The 18,580-nt window shown below is 41.3% G+C and overlaps 1 protein-coding gene across 2 annotated transcripts in view; it reads left to right on the top strand.

The window, feature by feature from the left end:
- Positions 1–10,320, top strand: part of LOC126070574 (beta-1,3-galactosyltransferase 5-like) — a 29,352-nt gene extending 19,032 nt beyond the window's left edge. Inside the window, exons 2-4 of one of the 2 annotated variants that reach the window (XM_049874892.1) lie at positions 3,218–3,259; positions 7,797–7,958; positions 8,811–10,320. In XM_049874892.1, the coding sequence (XP_049730849.1) occupies positions 8,811–9,746 (936 nt within the window). In that variant the 5' untranslated portion in view covers positions 3,218–3,259; positions 7,797–7,958 and the 3' untranslated portion in view covers positions 9,747–10,320. The remainder of the gene's footprint in view (positions 1–3,217; positions 3,260–7,796; positions 7,959–8,810) is intronic. The other variant, XM_049874893.1, reaches the window with a different exon arrangement.
- The last annotated feature ends 8,260 nt before the right edge of the window (positions 10,321–18,580 follow it).

The raw sequence follows: 18,580 nt of genomic DNA, 5'->3' as shown, positions 1-18,580 counted from the left end.
AATTTCAGTAAGCAAGATTGTGTCATCTGCATAACGCAGTTTCTTAATGAGTCTTCCTCCAATCCTGATGCCCCGTTCTTCTTCATATAGTCCAGCTTCTTGTATTATTTGCTCAGCATACAGATTGAATAGGTATGGTGAAAGAATACAATCCTGACGCACAGTATCCCCTTTTTCTACCTTCTTGATCTGTGTAAAGGTTCCTTATGGCACAATTAAGTGTTCTGGAATTCCCATTCTTCGCAGTGTTATCCATAATTTGTTATAATCCACACAGTTGAATGCCTTTGCATGGTCAATAAAACCTAGGTGAACATCCTTCTGGTATTCTCTGCTTTCAGCCAGGATCCATCTGACATCAGCAATGATATACCTGGTTCCATCTCCTCTTCCGAAACCGGCCTGAATTTCTGGCAGTTCCCTGTCGATATACTGCTCTCAGCTGTTTTTGAATCATCTTCGACATAATTTTACTTGTGTGTGATATTAATGATATTGTTCTATAATTTCCACATTAGGTTGGATCAACTTTCTTGGGAATAGGCATAAATATGGATCTCTTCCAGTCAGTTGGCCAGGAAGCTGTCTTCCATATTTCTTGGCTTAGAAGAGTGAGCACCTCCGGTGCTGCATCCATTTGTTGAAACATCTCAATTGATATTCCATCAATTCCTGGAGCCTTGTTTTTCACCAATGCCTTCAGAGCAGCTTGGACTTCTTCCTTCAGTACCATTGGTTACTGATCATATGCTACCTCTTGAAATGGTTGAACATCAACTAATTCTTTTTGGTATAATGACGCTGTGTATTCCTTCCATCTACTTTTGATGCTCCCTGCATCATTCTATAATTTCCCCCATAGAATCCTTCACTATTGCAACTCGAGGCTTGAATTTTTTCTTCAGTTCTTTCAGCTTGAGAAACACTGAGCATGTTCTTCCCTTTTGGTTTTCCATTTCCAGAGATTTGCACATGTCATTATAATACTTTGTCTTCTCGAGACGCCCTTTGAAATCTTCAGTTCTTGTACTTCATCAATTCTTCCTTTTGCTTTAGCTGCTCAGTGTTCGAGAGCAAGTTTCAGAGTCTCCTCTGACATCCATCTTGGTCTTTTCTTTCTTTCCTGTCTTTTCAATGACCTCTTGCTTTCTTCATGTATGATGTCCTTGATGTCATTCCACAACTCGTCTGGTCTTTGGTCACCAGTGTTCAATATGTCAAATCTATTCTTCAGATGGTCTCTAAATTCAGGTGGGATATACTCAAGGTCATATTTTGGCTCTTGTGGACCTGCTCTGATTTTCTTCAGTTTCAGCTTGAACTTGCATATGAGAAATTGATGGTCTGATCCACAGTCGGCCCCTGGCCTTGTTCTGACTGATGATATTGAGCTTTTCCATCATCTCTTCTGACAGATGTAGTTAACTTGATTTCTGTGTGTACCATCTGGTGAGGTCCATGTGTATAGTCACCGTTTATGTTGGTGAAAGAAGGTATTTGCAATGAAGAAGTCGTTGGTCTTGAAAAATTCTATTGTTTGATCTCCAGCATTGTTTCTATCATTGAGGCCATATTTTCCAACTACTGATCCTTCTTCTTTGTTTCCAACTTTTGCATAAAAATCACCAGTAATTATCAGTGTGTCTTTATTGCATGTTTGAGCAATTTCAGACTCAAAAGATGACTGGGGAGGAGCTGCCTCCTCAAAGTAGAGTCGACCTTAATGATGTGGATGGACTAAAGCTTTCAGGACCTTCATCTGCTGATGTGGCATGACTCAAAATGAGAAGAAACAGCTGCAACATCCATTAATAATCAGAACCTGGAATGTACGAAGTATGAATCTAGGAAAATTAGAAATCGTCAGAAATGAAATGGAACACATAAACATCAATATCCTAGGCATTGGTGAACTGAAATGGACTGGTATTGGCCATTTTGAATCAGACAATCATATAGTCTACTATCCTGGAAATGACAACTTGAAGAGGAATGGTGTTGCATTCATTGTCAAAAAGAACATATCGAGATCGATCCTGAAGTAAAGTGCTGTCAGTGATAGGATAATATCCATACGCGTACAAGGAAGACCAGTTAATATGACTATTATTTTAAATATATGCACCAACCACTAAGCCCAAAAAAAAGAAAAAAAAAATTTTTTTTTCTTTTTTTTGCCCAAAGATGAAGAAATAGAAGATTTTTATCAGCTGCTGCAGTCTGAAATTGATGTATGATAGGGAAGGTGTATTGATGACCTTGCCAGCTGTGACGGCTTCTGGTGTTTCTTCAAAACTTGAATTGAGAAAAAGGCATTGGCCAGATCAATAGCTGCACACCAGGTACCAGGAGATGTATCAAATCACTCAGGCAATGAAACCACATCTGAAACAGCAGCTACAATTGAAATCACCACCTGGTTAAGTTTACGATAATCCACTATCATTCTTCAAGCTCCATCTGTTTTTTGCACATGCCAAATAAGAAAGTTGAATGGGAATGTGGTGAAATCACCACCCTTGCGTCCTTCAAGTCCTTGATGGTGTCACTAATCTCTGCAATTCCTCCAGGGATGCAGTATTGCTTTTGGCTTACTATTTTCCTAGGTAGGGGCAGTTCTGATGGCTTCCACTTGGCTTTCCTACCATAACAGCCCTTGTCCACTTGTCAGGAATCCAATGTGGGGGTTCTGACACTTACTGTATATGTCTATTCCAATTATCCATTCTGGAACTGGAGAAATCATTACAGGATGGGTTCGGGGACCCACTGGATCCACTGTGAGATGGACCTGAACTAAGACTCCATTAATAACCTGACTTCCATATGCCGCTCACTCTAACTTGGGGGACACAGTGATGTTTTGGGACTCTTAGAGTTACTCAGTTCAGACCCAGTGTCCCGTAATCCCCAAAAAGCCTGATTATTTCCTTCTCCCCAGTGAACAGGGAAGGCTGGGATATATATAAAATGCTAATTATATACACACAGTACAAATTTTTGGCAGTGCAATGGAGTCCTTCCTCAAGGGGAACTGGCCTCCCCTTCATTCCAGGGGTTGTGAGTCTGTAAACTGACCCTGACCCAAGTATGGGAATTAAGAGGCCATGACTACTCTGGAGATTCAAGTCAGACTGCTGTTCATTTGACCCAGAAGTCTTTTGCTTGTATAGATCAAGTAAATATTTAGTAAATTTTCCATCTATTTCACTCCTAGGGACACCTCAACTAAGTAGCCAATGCCATTAACTCCATACAGGTAAGACAATCCTGATTACTGCTTTGTCTCCGCTGTCCATTATCACGTACTTTGACTTTGTCGACTGAGTGCTGCCTCTCAGCCCTACTACCGTAGGGTCCAATCAGCCCCATTGTAGTTAGATATCTTAATTCAGTTGGCAGAGTTCCCACTGTCAAATTTGACTTACATAAAAAAGCAATCACAGCAGTCTTAAAGGATGCTGGTACTTCTTTCACAAATTTGTTCCTCACTGTTTTGGTAAAAGGTATATCCTCTGGGCCCTCCATGTGTGGATCTGTGGGTCCAACCTGATAAATTCACTGTAACCTACCAATTTCCCTAAGTCTTTGGATACCTTCTTCTGCAGTATACCAAGGCAGGTCTGGCATTTCAACTTCATTTAGTGCAGGCCACTACTTAATCCATGCTTCAGTAAACCAACCAAATAAACTACTAGATTCTTTTCTAACCCCTCGAGCTGAAACATTGAATGAAGAATCTGTGCTTAGTGTGTCCTTATCAATAAAATCAGACTGATCCAACTTTATGATCTATGCCCCATCATCCCACACCCTTAATAGCCACCCTCATACATATTCCCCAGGTTTCTGTTTGCATATATTAGTAAAATCCAGCATTTCTTTTAGAGTGTAGCTTACCTCCTCCTGGGTCACACTTTGTACTTCACCTCTTGGGACTTACAAGCCTAGATATAAGTCTAAAAGAAAAAATGGGTAGTGGGGACATACACCAAATATTTGTGAGACAATGCCTCAGGCACCACCCCAGGCGATATCTCAAACAAAAACTCTTCAGGCACAGCTGGGTTAATCTCATCAGATGGGGGTGGCAGGGAAAATGGCTTTACTGGGGAGGGTGGCTTAGCAGACAAAGATGGAGTAATCTCTTTAGTTGACAGTGAGAACGCTGTTGGCAGGAGTGATTTAATGGAATTTAGGAGCTCTTTTTTTTGTCCCCAGTTTCCTGATTGTGTGCTCATATGTCTGCATCGGAAGATACCATTTCTTCCCAGTCAATTCCCTCACTTTATCTTCAAACACCATTTGAGGTTCAAAATTCAATTGGCATTGTAATTTGGCCACTCTTACGATAAGAAGTGGGGTTTGGTTTTCAGCAATATCACCTTTGTTACTACAAGAAATAATGACTTATTTCAGGACACAAATGGCAACTTTCAGGTCTTGTATGTGGTGCTTGAGCTGTAACTCTGAAGCTTTGAGCACATCCCTTTCTTTCACCGCTTTGTCTGTTGAAAGTAGGACCAATCAATTAGCTTCCTTATACTTGTCATTCTGACAAAATTTTCAAGAAGTATCAAATATGCAATCACTCAGAGCCTTGTCTCTCACAACTATTTGATCCACTGGTGTTGATATTTTGTGTATATCTATTGCCACCTCAAGACATGGATTAGCAGTGCCCTCTTTACTCTTGGAGGCAGAGTCATCAAAGCCTTTAAGACTAGCCAGACTTGAGAACCAATTCAAAAAACTCACCCTTAAGATTTTGTTCCTCTAGAACCACCCTTGGTACCAAATGTCTTAAGCTGGGTTCTCTAAAAAGCAAAACCAGTGAAACATATATATATGTAAATATAGTGAGGGACTTATTTCAAGGAAATGGCTCATGCAGTTGTGGAGGCTGGCAAGTGCCAAATCTGTGGTTCAGGCACCAGGCTGGAGGTTTTTTTTTTTACTAGTATGGTTGCAAGGGCTGATGAACCCAGAATTAGCAGGTCAGACCACAAGCTGCTGGCTCACAGGACTGTGGGAGCTGGAAAATCCCAAAATCTGACAGCAGGCTGCTAGCTTATGTCCCCAGAACAGGAGGTCAGAGAATGACGAGCTGGATGCTGGATGGTGAGAGGGGGAACTTTGACAGAATGTCCATATATATTGGATGGAAGCCACATCCCCAAGGAAATGCCCCTTTCAATTAATTGGCTGCTCACATCAGATTACAAAATGGAGGATGATTATATAATATCTCCCAAACCACTGAGAATCATGGCCTTGAAATGACTTAATAAGGCCCACTGAGGTTATGGAAGGTAATCTGTTTTACTTAAGGCCATTGATATAAACACTTAACTTAAATATGCCTAGGAAGGTAGTTAGGACACCAGCTTCCCGGTGTCCCCTCAGCCTGCCTTTCCCTTCCCAGAAGCCACTAGCTTTGTGTGCATTACTCACTTGCTCCACTTTAATTCAAAATGCTCCCATCATTGAAACCACACAGCCCTCTGGGGGATTAAGAGGAACATAAGGCATTCACCTTGTCCAGATGGATACTCCCAGCCAAAAGGGGCACAGTGACATGCACTTAGAGCTGAATCCACAGAAAGAAGTGGTACAGGCAGCGAGGAGTCTCTGAGGGCTGGTGGACAGAGGAGGAGGGGGATGCCACACCCTCAGGCTTGCTTTTATTTATTATTCAGCTGCAATACTTCTCTACTCATTACAAAGCTCTCTCTCCTTGTCTACACTGATCATGGGCTAAAGGGCAAAGCCCTGGATGTAGAATCCACTAAATAAACTGTTGACAACTGGACAGTTCACACACCTGGTACAGGTGTGTAGGAAGGCGGGCTTCCAGAGCAGAGTGCCTATTGATGGCCCTGCCCGGGAGGGAGGAGCTGCTTTGTGTTGAGGTCTTCTGTCTCCCAGGCAGCCTCAAGAGGACTCTAGCCTGATGGGTGCACACTGCCCTTATGGTGCCTGGTGCCCTGCCCAGATTCGCCCTCCAGGGAAGGCTGCATTCCTGGTTCTTTGTGCACATGGTACAGATGCAATCAAGGACTCAGGGGCTTTGTAAATGGGGACTCCAGGGGGTGACTTCTGCAGGGCTTGCTTGTTGGTCCCTTCATTTTAGGCACAAAAAGTGTTAGAACTGCACTGACAACAGAGACCCCACAGGGCTTTTTGCAGGTTGATCCTGGCACTAGTTCTGCATCCTTGATGCCATTTGGAATCCAGCGAGAGGTTAAGGCCATGGCCACTGTCTGTCACAGGTGAGCATCCCCCCCTAGAATTTAGGTCCGAGGGAAGGGTCCTGGAAAAATCATGTTAACAGAATGAGAAATTGAAGTTCACTACTGAAACAACTAAAGAAGATCAAAACTACCCAACAAAGGAAAGGAGAAAAATATCATCTTCCCCTGCATTTAGTGTCCATGTTTCCAAAATGTATGGGGGTGGGAGGGCGGAGTGTAATGCACTTTGATTCCCTGCACCCTCTCCCTGCCAAATGACCTACAAATCCCAGTCATGCAACTCAATCATCTTACAAAGGAAGAAAGAATTTCCACCGCCCCTGGAGCATGGGATCCAAGGGGTTCTTGCCTTCCATCTGCCTCCTGCAGTGACTTCCCTCAGAGTCAAGGGGCACGCTATGAGAGATCTAGCCAGACAGGAACCCCATGGGGAGCCGAGAAGAACACCAGCTTGGCTAAGGGGACCTCTAGGAGAAGGATCCCTGGAGTGGTAGCTAGTGCTGCAAAACCCTGGGATTCTTTAATGCCTTTTATGGTGAATATAAGAAGACTGCACCCAGTGGCTTCGCAGGAGAAAAACCTGGTGATTTGCCCCTCTAAAGATTACATCTTAAAAAACCCTATAGGGCAGTTTTGCTGTCACATGGGGTCCCTATGAATCAGAATTGACTCAACAGCACACAGCAATGATGGTGAATATATTTGGAACAGAAAGTGGAAGAAATTTTGAGTTACTCTTTTGCCATTAAAGTAGCCTACCCCTTCTTCACCTCTCCCTGCACGTCTTTCCCTGCTGGCCCCCCTGTCTTCTCACCCAGGATGATGATTTTCAGACACCAACACTGAGTTGAGAATTGGTGAATTTCTTCCTTAGGTTAAATTCCTTAGGAGTCCCTGGGTGGTGCAAACAGTTAAGTGCTCGACAACTAGCTGAAAGTTTGAATCCACATTTAGAAGGTGCCTTGGTTTTTTTTTTTTTTTGGTAGGAAGTCCTGGAGATCTACAAGATCACAGCCATTAAAAACCCTATGGTGATCCATTCTATTCTGAATGACGTGAAATGACTGAGTCAGAATCAAATCTACTCAATGGCAACTATATTATGGTTGTTGTTAAATTTTTAGGCACCAGTCCCACACTGTGTTATATACAGAAGGTAAATCACCAGGATGAGAAATTGGTCTGTAACAAATTTGGGTTCTTCATGTCTCCTCAGAAGCTAGGAGGTACTATCCTGGCCCGAAGCCCTGAAAGAATTCTCAGATAATTACATATCACTACCCTATGAGTTGTCATTGATTCGGCAGCAATGGGTTTATCCTTGCCAACAGATGACTATGTGGCAGACTATGTTAGCCTTGATCATCCCCATTTTACAGATGAGAAAACCGAGGCTGGGTGTGGGGCTCACATGCTGGCTTAGCATTGCGTAGGTAGGTAGTGAACCAGCATGGAGCCAGACTCAGAAAGAGCGAACTGTGAGACCAAATGGTGAGGAACGTGTGATTTGAAAGACCCTGTTCTTTTTGCTTTTCCTTCTAGTGATTCCTGACTAAACAGAAGCATCATTTTGGGGAAACAAGCCAAGCCCAGTACCTGCTGCTGCCAAACATCCTACACTGATGGGTCTCTGAAAGGAATTTCCTCTTTGCATCTCCCTGTGGCTTAGCTGTCAAAGCGGCAGTTCCTCTGACCCAGCAAAAAGTGAGTTATTTGCTTTCTTATAACATTAGCATTGATGATGCTGAATTGCCAAGAACAGAGAGATGGGTGGGCAAAGATGCAAGTATCACACAGGACATTGTAAACAGCTACCTGAAAATATAAATGCTCCTAGCAGAGAGGAGCGCAGGTGGCCCCAACCTAAAGGCTGGCAGTTTGAAGCCACCCAGTGGCTTTGCAGAAGAAAAAGATGGGTGATCTGCTTCCATAAAGATTAAAGCCAAGAAAACCCTATGGAGCAGTTCTACTCTGTAACACACAGGCTGACTATGAGCCAGGGCTTGACTAGATGGCGGCTAACAAAAACTGCTAGCAGAGACACAATTCCAAGGTAGTTTGTATAAATCAGAAAGCTTGTCTTGCTTCCTTCTGGGAGCAACACAATTAGCAGAGGAAGAAATGCAAATGGTCCATACACTTAGGCCTAGAACACATGGTTTCCAGTCTTGCAGGTTCTCTACCTGGACTCCATCAGGAAGTCACAGAAAGACAAGGACAGATGGACCAATGACGAGTCTAGTGAGAGACCTGGTCCCTTATTTTTACAGACAAAAAATCTGAGGCTCCTCTAGGGTGAGGCTGGCAAGAGGCAGAGCCAGGACCAGTGTGAGATTCCTGGTGCTCTTCATCTTACACCCTGGAGAGAAGGTGCTGGAAATCCTCTATGCTCAAATTTTTGCATCTAGAACTCAACTTCTATGTGCAACAGAATTCCAGAGTTTCAGAACCATGGTTCCTGAGCCACAGGTCTCTCCCCCACCTTAGCCACCCAAAGTGAAGCCACACATACCCTCACGCTTTTGAAATCTAATAATTTGACTTTGTTTCTTGCAGATGGCTTACTCAAAGATGAGATGTACACACATTTTTATTTTGGTTCTGGGGGCCCTTGGCTTGTATTTTAGCATGTATGATCTGAATCCTTCTAAAGAAGAGCAGTTTGTTTTCCAGAAAGGCAGAGGGAACTTCCTTCAGCTCCCGGAAATAGACTGCAGAGAGAATCCTCCCTTCCTTGTCCTGCTGGTGACTTCCTCGCACAGACAGGTGGCCGCTCGGATGGCCATCAGGCAGACTTGGGGAAGAGAGATGGTCGTGAAAGGAAAACAAATAAAAACCTTCTTTCTCCTGGGAATCACAACCAAAGACCAGGAAATGACAGTAGTGACCCAGGAAGGCCAGCAATACAGAGATATTATCCAGAAGGACTTTGTGGACGTCTATTTCAATTTGACTCTGAAGACCATGATGGGCATTGAATGGGTCCACCACTACTGCCCTGAGGCTGCCTTTGTGATGAAGACAGACTGCGACATGTTTGTAAACGTCTACTATCTGACTGAACTACTTCTAAAGAAAAACAGAACAACTAGGTTTTTCACTGGCTTCTTAAAAATGAATGAATTCCCAATTAGGGATAATTCTAGTAAGTGGTTTGTCAGTAAATTGGAGTACCCGTGGGACAAGTACCCGCCTTTTTGCTCTGGCACGGGCTATGTTTTTTCTGGTGATGTTGCAAGCCAAGTATATTATGTTTCTGAGAGCGTCCCCTTTATTAAATTAGAAGATGTGTTTGTGGGGCTCTGCCTGGAGAAACTGAACATCAAGCTGGAGGAACTTCACTCGGAACAGACTTTTTTCCCTGGAAGGTTGCGCTTTTCCACATGTCGCTTTAAGAAAATTGTGACCTGCCATTTTATCACACCTCCACAAATGTTGACCTATTGGCAGGCTCTGGAGAGCTCCCTGGGAGAAATGTGCCCATTTTCCTGAGGGAAGCCTAAAGGCACATCCAGACAAAGGTCAGACAACCCACAGTGATCCTTGTAGGAAGCTGTTGGATGGCCTTGCTGAGAGTCCTCAAGGGTGGGAGAGGGAGGAGAGTAAGGATGATAGCCTGCAGGGCTCTAGAACCAAGCTAGAAAATAAGCATAAATGAAACCGCTGATTAATTTCCATTTGGTGCCCCAAGCAATAGTAGATAGCACCCCTGGATGACCTTCATTACTGTCCTAAGTGTTGGATAGACGCCTGTTGTTGTTCTTCTTTGGTGCCCTAGAGTCGATTCCAACTCATGGCGACCCTACACACAACAGAACAAAACACTGCCCATACCTAAGCCATCCTCAGAATTGTTGCTATGCTTGAGCCCATTGTTGCAGCCACTGTGTCAATCCATGTCATTGAGCTTCTTCTTCTTTTTGCTGATCCTCTACTTTACCAAGCATGATGTTCTTCTCCAGGGACTGATTCCTCCTGATAACCTGCCCAAAGTATATGAGATGTAGTCTTGCTATCCCTGCTTCTAAGGAGCATTCTGGCTGTATTTCTTCCAAGACGATTTGTTCATTCTTTTGGCAGTCCATGGTATATTCAATATTTGGCAACACCACAATTCAAAGGCGTCAATTCTTCTTCAGTCTTCCTTATTCATTGTCCAGCTTTCACATGCACATGAGACAACTGAAAACACCATGGCTTGGGTCAGGCATACCTTAGTCCTCAAGGTGACATCTTAGCTTTTGAACACTTCAAAGAGATCTTTTGCAGCCGATTTGCCTGATGCAATGCTTCTTTTCATTTCTTTTTTTTTTTTTTTTATTGTTCTTTAAGTGAAAGTTCACAAATCAAGTCAGTCTCTCATATGAAAATTTATATACACCTTCCTGTGTACTCCTAGTTGCTCTCCTCCTAGTGAGACAGCATACTCCTTCCCTCAACCCTATATTCCCCGTGTCTGTTTAGCCAGCTTCTGTGCCCCTCTGCCCTCTCATCTCCCCTCCAGACAGGAGCTGCCCACACAGACTCATGTCTCTACTTGAGCCAAAAGCTCACTCCTCACCAGTATCATTGTCTATCATATAGTCCAGTCCAATCCCTGTGTGAAGAGCTGGCTTTGGGAATGTTTCCAGTCTTGGGCTAACAGGAGGTCTGGGGACCATGCCCTCCAGAGTCCTTCTAGTCTCAGTCAGACCATTAAGTAATCTGGTCTTTTTACTAGAATTTGAGGTCTGCATCCCACTGCTCTCCAGCACCATCAGCGATTCTCTGTTTTATTCCCTGTCAGAGCAGTCATCAGTTATAGCCAGGCATTATCTAGTTCTTCTGGTCTCAGGCTGATGGAGTCTCTGATTTACGTGCCCCTTTCTGTCTCTTGGGCTCATAATTACCTTGTGTCTTTGGTGCTCTTCATTCTCCATTGCTCCAGGTAGGTTGAGACCAATTGATGCATCTTAGATGACCGCTTGCTACTGTTTAAGACCCCAGATGCCACTCACCAAAGTGGTATGCAGAATGTTTTCTTAATACATTTTGTTATGCCATTTGACCTAGATGTCCCCTGAAACCATGGTCCCCAGATCCCTGCCCCTGCTATTCTGGCCTTGGAAGAGTTCTGTCGTATTCAGGAAATTTCTTTGCTTTTGTTTTAGTCCAGTTGTGCTGACCTCTCCTGTATTGTGCATTGTCTTTCCCTTCACCTAAAATAGTTTTAGTCTACTATCTAATTAGTGAAAACCCCTCTCCCTCCCTCCCCACTTTCAGAACCATCAAAGAATATTTTCTCCTGTTTTTAAACTATTTCTCGACTTCTTGTAAGAGTGGTCTCATAGAATATTTGTCCTTTTGCAACTGACTAATTTCACTCAACATAATGCTTTCCAGATTCCTCCATGTTGTGAAATGTTTCACAGATTCACCATTGTTCTTCCACTGTGTGAATATACCATACTTTATTTATCCATTCATCCATTGATGGTCACATTGATTCTGTCCATCTTTTTGCTGTTGTAAATAAACAGTGCTGCAGTGAACATGGGTGTGCATGTATCTGTTTGTGTAAAGGCTCTTATTTCTCTAGGATATATTCCAAGGAGTGGGATTGCTGGATTGTATGGAAGCTCTATTACTAGTTTTTCAAGGAACTGCCAAATCAATTTCCAAAGTGGTTGTACGATTTTACATTCCCACCAGCAGTGTAGAAGTGTTCCAGTCTCTCCACAGCCTCTCCAACATTCATTATTTTGTGTCTTTTGGATTAATGCCAGCCTCATTGGGGTGAAATGGAATCTCACTGTAATTTTCATTTGCATTTCTCTAATGGCTAATGCTCATGAGCATTTCCTCATGTATCTGTTACCTACCTGAATGTCTTCTTCGGTGAAGTGCCTGTTCATATCCTTTGCCCATTTTTTAATTGGGTCATTTGCCTTTTTTTTTTTAAAAATAATTTTTATTGTGCTTCAAGTGAAAGTTTACAAATCAAGTCAGTCTCTCACACAAAAACCCATATATACCTTGCTATACACTTCCAATTACTCTCCCCCTAATGAGACAGCCTGCTCTCTCCCTCCACTCTGTCATTTCCTGTCCTTTTCGCCAGCTTCTAACTCCCTCCACCCTCTCATCTCCTCTCCAGGCAGGAGATGCCAACATAGTCTCAAGTGTCCACCTGATCCAAGAAGCTCACTCCTCACCAGCATCCCTCTCCAACCCATTGTCCAGTCCAGTCCATGTTTAAAGAGTTGGCTTCGGGAATGGTTCCTGTCCTGGGGCAACAGAAGGTCTGGGGGCCATGACCACCGGGGTCCTTCCAGTCTCATTCAGACCATTAAGTCTGGTCTTATAAGAATTTGGGGTCTGCATCCCGCTGCTCTCCTGCTCCCTCAGGGGCTCTCCTTTGTGCTCCCTGTCAGGGCAGTCATCAGTTGTAGCCGGGTACCATCTAGTTTTTCTGGTCTCAGGATGATGTAGTCACTGGTTTATGTGGCCCTTTCTGTCCCTTGGGCTCATAATCACCTTGTGTCCTTGGTGTTCTACATTCTCCTTTGATCCAGGTGGGTTGAGAGCAAGTGATGCATCTTAGATGGCTGCTTCCTAGTGTTTAAGACCCCAGATGCCACTCTTCAAAGTGGGATGCAGAATGTTTTCTTAATAGATTTTATTATGCTAATTGACTTAGATGTCCCCTGAAACCATGGTCCCCAGACCCCTGCCCCTGCTGCACTGGCCTTCGAAGCATTCAGATTATTCAGGAAACTTCCTTGCTTTTGGTTTAGTCCAGTTGTGCTGACCTCCCCTGTATTGTGTGCTGTCTTTCCCTTCATCTAAAGTAGTTCTTATCGACTAATTAGTGAATACCACTTTCCCACCCTCCCTCCCTCCCCCATCTCATAACCACAAAAGATTTTTTTTTCTCAGTTTAAACTATTTCTCAAGTTCTTATAATAGTGGTCTTATACAATATTTGTCCTTTTGCAACTGACTAATTTCACTCAGCATAATGCCTTCCAGGTTCCTCCATGTTATGAAATGTTTCACAGATTCCTCACTGTTCTTTATCGATGCAGAGTATTCCACCATCATTTATTTATCCATTCATCTGTTCATGGGCACCTTGGTTGCTTCCATCTTTTTACTATTGTAGACAGTGCTGCAATAAACATGGGTGTGCATATATCTGTTTGTGTAAAGGCTTTTCTTTCTCTAGGATATATTCCAAGGAGTCGGATTGCTGGATTGTATGGTAGTTCTATTTCTAACTTTTTAAGGAAGGGCCAAATCGATTTCCAAAGTGGTTGTACCATTTGACATTCCACCAGCAGTGTAGAAGTGTCCCAATCTCTCCACAACCTCTCCGACGTTTATTCTTTTGTGTTTTTTGGATTAATGCCAGCCTTGTTGGAGTGAGATGAAATCTCATTGTAGTTTTGATCTGCATTTCTGTAATGGCTAATGATCCTGAACATTTCCTCATATATCTGTTAGCTACTTGAATGTCTTCTTTAGTGAAGTGTCTATTCATATCTTTTTGCCCGTTTTTTAATTGGGTTATTTGTCTTTTTGCAGTTGAGTTTTTGCAGTATCATGTAGATTTTAGAGATCAGGCGCTGATCAGAAATGTCATAGCTAAAAACTTTTTCCCAGTCTGTAGGTAGTCTTTTTACTCTTTTGGTGAAGTCTTTGGATGAGCATAAGTGTTTGATTTTTAGGAGCTCCCAGTTATCTAGATTTTCTCCTATGTTCTTTATAATGTTTTCTATACTGTTTATGCCCTGTATTAGGGCTCCTAACATTGTCTCTATTTTTTCTTCCATGATCTTTATTGTTTTAGATTTTATATTTAGGTCTTTGATCCATTTTGAGTTAGTTTTTGTGCATGGTGTGAGGTGTGGGTTTTGTTTCATTTTTTTGCAGATGGATGTCCAGTTATGCCAGCACCATTTGTTAAAAAGACTGTCTTTTCCCCATTTAACTGTTTTGGGGCCTTTGTCAAATATCAACTGCTCATATGTGGATGCATTTATGTCCGGATTCTTAATTCTGTTCCATTGGTCCATGTATCTGTTCTTGTACCAGTACCAGGCTGTTTTGACTACTGTGGCAGTATAATAGGTTCTAAAATCAGGTAAAGTAAGGCCTCCCACTTTGTCCTTCTTTTTCAGTAATGCCTTATTTATCCGGGGCCTCTTTCCCTTCCATATGAAGTTGGTGATTTGTTTCTAAATCTCATTAAAGAATGTCCTTGGGATTTGGATCGGAATTGCATTAAATGTATAGATTGCTTTTGGTGGAATCGACATTTTTATAATGTTAAGTCTTCCTATCCATGAGCAAAGTATGTTTTTTGACTTTTGTAAGTCTCTTTTGGTTTCTTGCAGAAGTGTACTGTAGTTTTCTTTGTATAAGTCTTTTACATCTCTGGTAAGATTTATTCCTAAGTATTTTATCTTCTTGGGGGCTACTGTAAATGGCATTGATTTGGTGATTTCCTCTTCGATGTTCTTTTTGTTGGTGTAGAGGAATCCAACTGATTTTTGTATGTTTATCTTGAATCCCGATACTCTGCTAAACTCTTCTATTAGTTTCAGTAGCCTTCCTGAGGATTCCTTAGGGTTTTCTGTGTATAAGATCATGTCTTCTGCAAATGGAGATACTTTTACTTCTTCCAATCTGGATGCCCTTTATTTCTTTATCTAGCCTAATTGCTCTGGCTAGGACTTCCAGCACAATGTTGAATAAGAGCGGCGATGAAGGGCATCCTTGTGTGGTTCCCAATCTCAGTGGGAATGTTTTCAGCCTCTCTCCATTTAGGGTGATGTTGGCTGTTGGCTTTGTATAAATGCCCTTTATTATGTTGAGGAATTTTCCTTCCATTCTTATTTTGCTGAGAGTTTTTATCACGAATGAGTGTTGAACTTTGTCAAATGCCTTTTCTGTATCAATTGATAAAATCATGTGATTCTTGTCTTTTGTTTTATTTATGTGGTGGATTAAATTAATTTTTTCTCTAATGTTGAGCCATCCCTGCATACCTGGTCTGAATCCCACTTGGTCATGGTGAATTATTTTTTTGATATGTTGTTGAATTCTATTGGCTAGAATTTTGTTGAGGATTTTTGCATCTACCTTCATGAGGGATATCCTACAGGACAGAGTGGAACTGCCCCCACAGAGTTTCCAAGGAGAGCCTGGTGGATTTGCACTGCCGACCTCTTGGTTAACAGCTGTAGCACTTAACCACTACGCCACCAGGATTTCCATGAGGGATATAGGTCTATAATTTTCTTTTCTTGTGGTATCTTTATCTGGTTTTGGTATCAGGGAGATGGTGGCTTCATAGAATGAGTTTGGTAGTATTCCACCCTTTTCTATGCTCTGAAATACCTTTAGTAGTAGTGGTGTTAACTCTTCTCTGAACATTTGGTAGAACTCTGCAGTGAAGCCTTCCAGACCAGGGCTTTTTTTGTTGGGAGTTTTTTGACTACCTTTTCAATATCTTCTTTTGTTATGGGTCTATTTAGCTGTTCTACCTCTGTTTGTGTTAGTTTAGGTAGGTAGTATGTTTCTAGGAATTCATCCATTTCTCTTAGGTTTTCAAATTTGTTTGAGTATTGTTTTTCATAGTATTCTGATATGATTCTTTTAATTTCAGTTGGGTCTGTTGTAATACCGCCCATCTCATTTCTTATTCGGGTTATTTGCTTCCTCTCCTGTTTTTCTTTTGTCAGTTTGGCCAATGGTTTATCAATTTTATTGAGTTTTTTAAAAAACCAGTTTTTGGTCTTGTTAATTCTTTCAATTGTTTTTCTGTTTTCTATTTCATTTAGTTCAGCTCTAATTTTTATTGTTTTCTTCCAGTGCCTGTGGGTTTCTGTTGTTGCTCTCGTTCTATTTGTTTAAGTTGTAGGGATAATTCTTTGATTTTGGCCCTTTCTTCTTTTTGGATGTGTGCATTTATTGATATAAATTGGCCTCTGAGCACCGCTTTTGCTGTGTCCCAAAGGTTCTGATAGGAAGTGTTTTTGTTCACATTGGATTCTCTTAATTTCTTTACTCCACCCTTAAAGTCTTCTATAACCCAGTCTTTTTTGAGCAGGGTATTGTTCAGTTTCCAAGTGTTTGATTTCTTTTCCCTGCTTTTCCTGTTATTGATTCCCACTTTTATGGCCTTATAGTCAGAGAAGATGTTTTGTAATATTTCAGTGTTTTGGATTCTGCTAAGGCTTGCTTTATAACCTAATATGTGGTCTATTCTAGAGAATGTTCCGTGTGCACTAGAAAAGAAAGTATACTTGGTTGCTTTTGGGTGGAGTGTTCTGTATATGTCTACAAGGTCAAGTTGGTCGATTGTGGCATTTAGATCTTCCGTGTCTTTATTGAGCTTCTTTCTGGATATCCTGTCCTTCACCGAAATTGGTGTGTTGAAGTCTCCTACTTTTATCGTGAAGCTGTCTATCTCACTTTTCAAAGCTGATAGAGTTTGATTTATGTATCTTGCAGCCCTGTCATTGGGTGCATAAATATTTAATATGGTTATATCTTCTTGGTGTATTAGTCCTTTAATCATTATGTAGTGTCCTTCCTTCTCCTTTCTGATGGATTTAACTTTAAAGTCTATTTTGTCAGAAATTAATATTGCCACTCCTGTTCTTTTTTGATTGTTGTTTGCTTGATATATTTTTTTCCATCCTTTGAGTTTTAGTTTGTTTTTGTCTCTAAGTCTAAGGTGTGTCTCTTGTAGGCAGCATATAGACGGATCTTGTTTTTTAATCCATTCTGCCACTCTCTGTCTCTTTATTGGTGTATTTAGTCCATTTACATTCGGTGTAATTATGGATAGGTATGAATTCAGTGCTATCACTTTGATGTCTTTTTTTGTGTCTTGACAGCTTCTTTTTCCCACATGATTTTATGTGCTGAGTAGATTTTCTTTATATATTGTCCTTTCCTCATATTTGTTGTTGTTAATTTTGTTTCTGCTGAGTCTGTATTTTTCCCTTGTATTTTATTTTGATGAGTAGGATAGTTTGTCTCCTTTGTGGTTACCTTGTTATTTACCCTTATTTTTCTAAATTTATAACTAGCTTTTATTTCCTTGTATCGCCGTATCTTCCTCTCCATATGGAAGGTGTGTGATTACATTTCTTAGTCCCTTTTTATTATTTTAATATTGTCTTCTTTTATATAATAACATCGCCATTACCCTGTATTGGGCTTTTTTGTTTTTTTAATCTTGCTTTGTTTTTTTTTTTTTTTTTTTGGATTTCCCCGTCTGGGTTGACTTCTGATTGCTCTGCCCAGTGTTCTAGTCTTGGGTCGATACCTGATATTATTGATTTTCAAACCAAAGAACTCCCTTTAGTATTTCCTGTAGTTTTGGTTTGGTTTTTACAAATTCCCTCAACTTGTGTTTTTCTGCAAATGTCTTAATTTCACCTTCATATTTAAGAGACAGTTTTGCTGGATATATGATTCTTGGCAGGCAATTTTTTTCCTTCAGTTTTTTAAATATGTCATCCCATTGCCTTCTTGCTTTCATGGTTTCTGCCAAGTAGTCCGAGCTTATTCTTATTGGCTCTCCTTTGTAGGTGAATTTTCGTTTATCCCTGGCTGCTCTTATAATTCTCTCTTTATCTTTGGTTTTGACAAGCTTGATTATAATATGTCTTGGTGACTTTCTTTTAACATCTACCTTATGTGGAGTTCGATGAGCACCTTGGATAGATATCTTCTCATCTTTCACAATATCAGGGAAGTTTTCTGCCAACAATTTTCTCTTTATTTTCTGTTATCCCTCCCTGTTCTGGTACTCCAATCACTCGTAGGTCAGTTCTCTTGATAGAGTCCCACATGATCCTTAAGGTTTCTTCATTCTTTTAAATTCTTTTATCTGATTTTTCTTCATATATATTCGTGCCAAGTGATTTATCTTTGAGTTCAGAAATTCTAGTTTCTACTTGCTCAGTCTTGCTCCTCTGACCAGTCATTTATTTCTTGATATTGCCTTTACTTCCACTCTATATGAACGTTCTATGACTACACTGTTTATTCCCTCTTTTTTGTTTTGATGTTGTCATTGTTTACATATTGACGTCTCTGGTTCCCTACTTTTTGTCTTTTAGGTGTGATTTGTTTTTGTCAAGTTTCTACCTGGATTGGTGTCTGGTTGATCTGTACTGTGCCCCAGTCTTGGATTGTTGTCTGATTTGTTGGTTCTCTAACTGGAGGACTCCCTTTAACATTTCTTATAATTTTGGTCTGGTTTTTACAAATTTCTTTTATCTGTAAATGACCTAATTTCACCGTTGTATTTGAGAGAAAGTTGT

This window comes from Elephas maximus, chromosome 2 (genome assembly GCF_024166365.1).
Source record: "Elephas maximus indicus isolate mEleMax1 chromosome 2, mEleMax1 primary haplotype, whole genome shotgun sequence".
NCBI classification, from domain to species: domain Eukaryota; kingdom Metazoa; phylum Chordata; class Mammalia; order Proboscidea; family Elephantidae; genus Elephas; species Elephas maximus.
The sequence above is the reverse complement of the archived record's forward strand: the minus strand, read 5'-3'. Positions and strand labels throughout refer to the sequence as shown.